This window comes from Grammomys surdaster, unplaced genomic scaffold (assembly GCF_004785775.1).
Source record: "Grammomys surdaster isolate TR1022 unplaced genomic scaffold, NIH_TR_1.0 225, whole genome shotgun sequence".
Taxonomy (NCBI): domain Eukaryota; kingdom Metazoa; phylum Chordata; class Mammalia; order Rodentia; family Muridae; genus Grammomys; species Grammomys surdaster.
This window is the reverse complement of record NW_021604670.1, coordinates 6,840,435-6,847,393: the sequence shown is the minus strand read 5'-3', so window position 1 is coordinate 6,847,393 and position 6,959 is coordinate 6,840,435. Positions and strand designations below refer to the sequence as shown.

Here is a 6,959-nt window from a genome sequence, read left to right as displayed (position 1 = left end):
ACCCCGTGACATAGGTTACCTAAGAGCTAACTTAGGCACAGAGAAGGGAATACTTTGCCAAAGATTGTGCTTTGGGAGCCCCCTCCCCCTTTAGATTTATTTTATGTGTATGAGTGCCTTTGCCTAACTTTTAATAGTATATTGCAATGCAGTTCACATACAAATTGTATACAGGGCAGATGTACAATTCAGGGTCTTTTAGTTTGTTCAGAGTTACCACAACAAGCCTTAGAATGTTTGTTAGTATTATCTCAAAAGCCACATCTCATGTAACCTGGCCCTTCCTCCTTAGCCTAAGCATCCCCTAATCTGCTCTGGGGGGTGTGTGTCTACTCTGGAATTTCAGAAAGATGGGATCCGACAGTGAGTGGTCCTTTGTACTGGTGCCCCCCCCCCCACCCCCCATCCCATAGACAGAGTTACTTTGTGTGGTCCTGGGTATCCTGGAACTCACGCTGTAGACCAGGCTGGTCTCAAACTCTCAGTGCCTCTGCTTCCCAAGTGTTGTAACTATTTTTATGCTTCAATTTTTATCCTAGTGGTGTGTCTGAACAATGCTTTGATTCTCTTCCTCTAGGGGTGAACTTTGGGCTATTTTCAGGCTTTGTTACTGTGAATGTATCGCGATGAACATTTACATGCAAGTTTGTTATGTGGTATGTGCTTTTATTTCTCCTGGGTAGATTTGTAGAATTGTGGGGTCTTATTTTAATGCTATATAACTGAGAAATTCCCATCACAGTATGTGACGAGTCCAGTTTCCTCTTCATCCTTGTTAACTGGTGTTATTGTTTGTCTTTTGATTTTGGTTATCTCAGTAATTAGGAAGAAGTATTTATCTGCAATCCCCATCCCCTCCCCTCTCTTTCTTTCTTCTCTCTCCTTTGTCTATTACTTAGGACAAAACTTCTGCCTCTCACATGCTAAGTAGGTCAACCACTGACTTGTGTCCTGGTCCCAAGGGTGTTCTTAAACACTCATCCAAGTCATGAGTCTGAGGTTAGAGAGGCCATGGGTGTGTTCCAGTCACATGTGCTGTGAAGGATAGAATTGAGTTTCAGACTATAGTAAATTAGAAGTAAGTTGAAGTGACCCGGTTTCTTAAGAGCTTTTGGTTGAAAATGAAGGATGGTCCTGATCTTACCTTGAGGATGAGCTATTCAATAACCAGGCACTCCCACATTTCTCTGCTCTCATCTCCATGGTGCATGGGAACACAGGGCTGGAAAGAGATACACTTTTTATTTTTGGGTTTTGAAACAGTTTCCATTATATCTCTGGTTGTACACACCAGACTGACCTCAAACTCACAGAGATCTCCCTGCCTCTGTCTCCTGAGTGCTGAGTTTCCATGTCACCATCCTTTTGCCTGTTAAAGTCTATTGTAGTTAGTGTTGTAGATAAATGTTGTAGATAAATGTTGTTCCTTACTGTTAATTTGTGTTCATCTGTATTCAAAGATCTTTTAAGCTTGAAAGAGACTGTCAGATGTCCGACTTACAGTTCAAACTTAATGCACCGGAACATTTTTAAATTTTAAAATTAGATTTAAACTCTAAATTGAATATATAATATTTAATAATAATCATGAGAAATTATAATTAAGAAACATATAAATTTAAATTTTAAGTCTAAAACTAGATATTCCAAATTCTTTTATAAAGGTTGATAAAATCCACTTAATAGCTTTCTAATACATATTTAAAATTTTATATTTTATTTGTGTCATTGTTTTGTCTGCATGAATGTCTGTGTATCCATTTTGTGCCTGTGGAAGCTCTAGGTGGGTATCAGATTCCTGGAATTGGAGTTATAGACAGCTTCAAGACCTGAATCCTTTAGAAGATCAACCAGGGCCATCTGTGGGGCCATCTCTCTAGCTCCTCAAATATATGTTTTATTTATTTATTTTTAGTTCTTGTATTTATTTTCCTTTGTATTATGTGTTTTTGACATGGAACTTACTAGTCTGGCTAGTCTCTAACTATCTATGAGAGCTAGGCTGTCCTTGAGCTGCTTGCCTCTGTTGGGATTAGAGGTTCACACCACCATGCCTAGCTGCTTGTTTGGTTTTGGTTTTTTTTGAGCAGAGTCTGGTCTTGAACCTGCTGCTCCACTGCACCAATGGTGGTATTACATACACCATCCTCATTTAAGTTCTAGATTTATTTAAGTGTAATTTCCCCCGTGTTTCCTGTTCTTTATTATTTTCTGTTGTTCTATAATACACATAATACTAATTCCTTTACTTTTTTCTCTGAAAGGCAGAACTTACTGACCCTTTCATCTGTTCTTCTCTCAGGGTAGGGAAGTCATTGATGACATTCTTCTCTTAACAGTATGCCCGTAGCAGCTGTCACTCAATAGGGCAAGAGGATCGCACTGTGATATATTATTTAACATTTTGCTTTTCTACTGCTGTTCTACTTGGTAGCAAGCCAGCAAACCAAAGCCAGAAGGAGGTAATACCTTAAGTAACATGGAGTTACTTTCCCTTCCTTGGTTACTTATGTCAGAGCTTATCTCTGCCTTGAACTCAGTTCATGGTTCATGTTCATTTCCAGTTATTAGTCTTTTCTACTCTTACCCACTGGTTTTTCTTTCCCTAAGACAGGGATAATGTTTTCACATATTTGCAAGTTTAGGCCTTGTACTAGCTGGTTTATTAGATATTAAATTGTTTCATATCTTCTTTCTATCTTGGTAAGAAGTTAGTCTTTATTTAAATTGTATAAATGAGTAAAGTAAGATTTAGAATGATTGCATGATATTTCATGGCTCAATAGGTTTTTCTGAAGATCAAGTCTTTTATGTCTCAAGTCCAGTATTAGTTTTCATTAGTATAAAGGATGTGGCCATAGTTATTAATGAATTTTATCTTCTTGTCAACAGTATTTTTGTAAGACAAAGGTATATAAATTTAGATTATTATTTAAGCTTAAATTTTGTAAGCTTTTTGAAATAGTAATACATTCACATGGGTCAGAAAGTATTAAATGAAATATGATGAGAGAGCCCTTTTCATTCACTGTGGTTTCTAGTAGTACTGTTCTTATTCTTTTAAAGAGATTATCTTGCTTAGTGGTTACCAAGTTGTTATACAAGAATACAACATAATATACTACAATATAATACAATACAACATATCCTTTTCTCCTCAGCCTCTTTTGCAAAATATAATAGCATTCTATGTAAACTATTTATATCTCTTACATTTTCACTTGTGAAATCTGTTAATGTTAGTTATTAGTATGGCTAGAACTTCCACATTTTTTTCTATAGTACTATTTTATGTTCAAATCTGACAGCCACTCTTTATCATATGTTCAAAAGAATTGTGTATTTGTTTGAATTGCCTAACAAATGTTTGTAGAAATGCTGATAGTGTTGTTTATAATTGCCTCCCAGAATGGAAATGGCTCAGTAACTCATCTATCATGAATGGATTGACAAGAGGAGCTATATATGCATGACGCGATGCTATTTGGCAGTAGAATGCACAGACACAAGCTATGACATGAACAGGCCTTGAAAACATGCTAAGTGAAAGGAAGCCACAAAATGAGTGGTGTCTATCATATAAACCCAGTCATGAAATATCCCTAATTATATGCTTTCTATCATGTAAAATAGCCAGAATAGAAATATAATGTCAGTGGGTGGTTTCCAGGGACAGGGAGTAGTGGTAGGCTATTGGGGTTTCCCCTTGAAGTAATGAAAATATTATAAAAGTAGACCCTGGTGATGGTCTCAGAATTGTATGAATTCCTGATATCTACTAAATCATAAACTTTAAAATATGTATTATAACATTTAGCTTTCCCACCCTTTCAATGATTTTTATACTTAAATCATCCTATGATAATAGGTAGTAATGAGAGTTTAATTTCTGCCATCTTCTTCTGTGAAACATGAATGACTCTTAGCAGACAGTGTCAAATGCTTCTGCAATGCCTGTGGCTTCTCCTGAGTTATTTCCACTCAAGTGTCACTGCACAGTTTTGTGCCCTCCCTGGACCTGACGGCACTGCCACACTTATGTGAGGAGCCTTTTTTCCGATTTGCTGAAATGCAGCACCATCTCTTGGTCTTGCTCAGCTTAGAGCTGGGGCTACGTTTTGTTGGTGAAGTTATTCACAATTACTAATGAATTACCAGGCTCAAGCTGAACCAACTCTGTTCCCATCCACACACTGTCTGTTACCAATGTGAATTGTCCTGTGTCCAAGTCTGCCATCTGTTTCGGGCTGCCACTTACAAGGGCCTGGAGCTGAGCTAATGAAATGGGGTGTCTATTTTTCTTCTCATTGTTGGTCACTTTGAGGCTTTTTAAAGTAGGAATAGATTTTCCCAAACTCTGTTGCCTCTGGATCTTGTATATTGATCCAGTTCTCCTCTCTGTCTTAATAGGAAATGAATGATAAATAGGGAAAAATTGGTGCGAAACCGTTCCCGGGTTCTATGGAACAATGTTTTCCTCTTTGTCTGATCCTATTGCCTCACATTTGGGTGGAGAGCCATTTGGCAGGACCTCAAAGTGTCTATTTTTTGTTGTTGGGATGGGGGAGTGATTTTGATAATGCATTATAAAACGAGTGAATGTCAGGAATAGGAATATTTTTCTGATACATACTCATCTCATTTTTTAATGCCTTCTTGTGTCTATTTCTCAGACCCCCTGCAGGCTTGCTTTTCCTGTAGGCAGCATGTATGGCTCAATCTTCACAGCCTGGAGGATTCTTGAAGTCATTGGAGAAGAGTCTGCGGCTAGTGACTGGCTGGCTGCAGTGGAGTCCTTGCTCTCTGCCACCACAGTGATCCCCCCACACGTTTTCTTACTGCTGGCTCACCTGCTTGTTGAAGATGGAGGACAGAATCTTCAGCAGATACTGAAGGTCGCCACACAGTTAGCTCAAGCAGATTCCTCTCAGGTAAAGCCCGAGAATATGGAAAGGTGATAGGAGAAAAGCTTAGTATTTATGATTAGACATTATTTTTAGTTTACTTATGGTCAAGTTTTAAATTATGGGTTTAAAAATGTCTATCTTTCCAGTTCGGTTTCTTCTTGATGTTCCTTTAACAATGCAAATGTTTTTCTTTAATTAAAACTATAATTTTTGAGGAACCCCAAATTCAGTAAATTTTTGTTCCGCTATTCACAACCCATTTCATGGTGCATTTCTTTTTAGTTCAAATATTGATCTAACGTGACCCAGCTTAATCAATTCATGATAGATTCCTTACAGTTTGATCCTATCCACTCAGTCATTTAATAAACAGAAACATTGTATCCTTACCCTGTGTGGTCCTGATCTGCAGACAAGACTGTGAGGATAAACAGTTGTCTTCCTGTCTGCATGGAACTTGAGTGTAATAAGCAGTCAGACATAAATAAGACTTCCCTCCCTCCTCTAAAAATAGAAATAAGTTTAACACAGTCTTCTTTTATTTTTCTACTGGTTAGACTCTCTAGAATGTTTCCCATGAAGGAAGGCTTTCCTAACCCAGCAGACATGGCATTATTTTACATTCCGTTTATTGGGTCTGTGCTTATGTTTTCTGTCAGGCATCGAGAATAATACTTCACCTCTCAATACAAACTCATGCATCCCTAGTTAGAAGCTTTAGTCGGTGTTGTTGGTGAGCCATGCTGATGATAGAGGTTCTGTGCTGGGAGTTTCTCATTCCCTCAGATTGTCATGCTCATTGTTTTTATCAAATAACCTGCAGTGTATTCAAAGGACCTTTTTTCCCATTTATACACATACTATAAATCATCTCATGTTGCTTCTCTTCTAGTCTAGTTCTCTGTTTGATATTTTTAGCGACCCTCAGTCTTAACCTGTGTTTTCATCAGTGTTCAGACCATGTAGGACACTCTTAGAGTAGTTGAAGCTCAGGTGGCATCTGGATACTATGCAAAGAAGAATCCCTTGAAATAATACTGTGGTCTGTCTGATCTGTATACACTTTTGACAGAGTGTACATACGTGCATGCACACACACACACACACACACATCTATCTGTTATCTTTTATTCACTCAGTGAGTTCCTTTGGTTTCAGAGTAATTCTTGACTACCAGTAATAGTAACTCATCTCAAGTTGCTATTAGACTAGTATTTAGGTCAGTCTTGGCCTGAGTAGTATATTCAAGGTGCAGTGTTTTTTTCTTTGCATTGTGAATTATGTAGAAGACTTACAGAGACTTATTACTTCATCTTCACAGTCTAAAAGGAATCACGGAACAGAAGATGCTTAGATCTTTCTTCTTGGTTCATGTGTTCATAATGCACCAAATATGACGAGAACATAATGAGACATTTTTAGTTGCCATTCTAGGTAGAATGGAAGTGAGGCGAACATTCAGGATTTGTGACTCCAGAGTTGTGATGAGTGAGGTTAGGATATTTTAGTGAGAATTAGTGTCCCTGTGACAAATACTTGGGAAGAACATAAGAGAGAAGAGATAACTTCAATATTTCAGTCCATCGTTGGTTGACTCTGTTGTATTTAGGTCTGTGGCTAGGTAGAAACATCATGGAAAAGCAGGGTGGGTAAAAATTCTTAGGTCATGGCAGCTAGAAAGCAGAGAGAAACAGAGAGAAACCAGGGGTAAGATATACTCTATAAAAGTATGTCACCAGTCATAGAAATCCTCAAACCAGGTTCTACCTCCAGATTTTCCACTGTCTTCCAATAATGCTATCAATTTGTATATCCATTAATAGATCAGTAAGAAAGTAAAATGGTCCAGATACATCTCAGTGATTGGTTCTATCAATGAGAGCCAAGCTTTTAATAGATGAACTATTTACTTTTACATTTTTATTAGCACAGAACAGGTTTTATTATGGCATTTTATATTTGTGACATACATATAGCGTGTGTTCATGTGTATATGTCTCTGTCTCTCTCTGTCTCTCTCTCTCTGTCTCTCTCTCTCTGTCTCTCTCTCTC

At 37.7% G+C, this 6,959-nt stretch overlaps 1 protein-coding gene across 1 annotated transcript in view; it reads left to right on the top strand.

Annotated features, from left to right (window-relative positions):
* The window catches only part of Focad (focadhesin), a 225,907-nt gene that overhangs the window by 92,743 nt on the left and 126,205 nt on the right, over positions 1–6,959 (top strand). Inside the window, exon 11 of the mRNA XM_028773373.1 lies at positions 4,674–4,931. Within this exon, the coding sequence (XP_028629206.1) occupies positions 4,674–4,931 (258 nt within the window). The remainder of the gene's footprint in view (positions 1–4,673; positions 4,932–6,959) is intronic.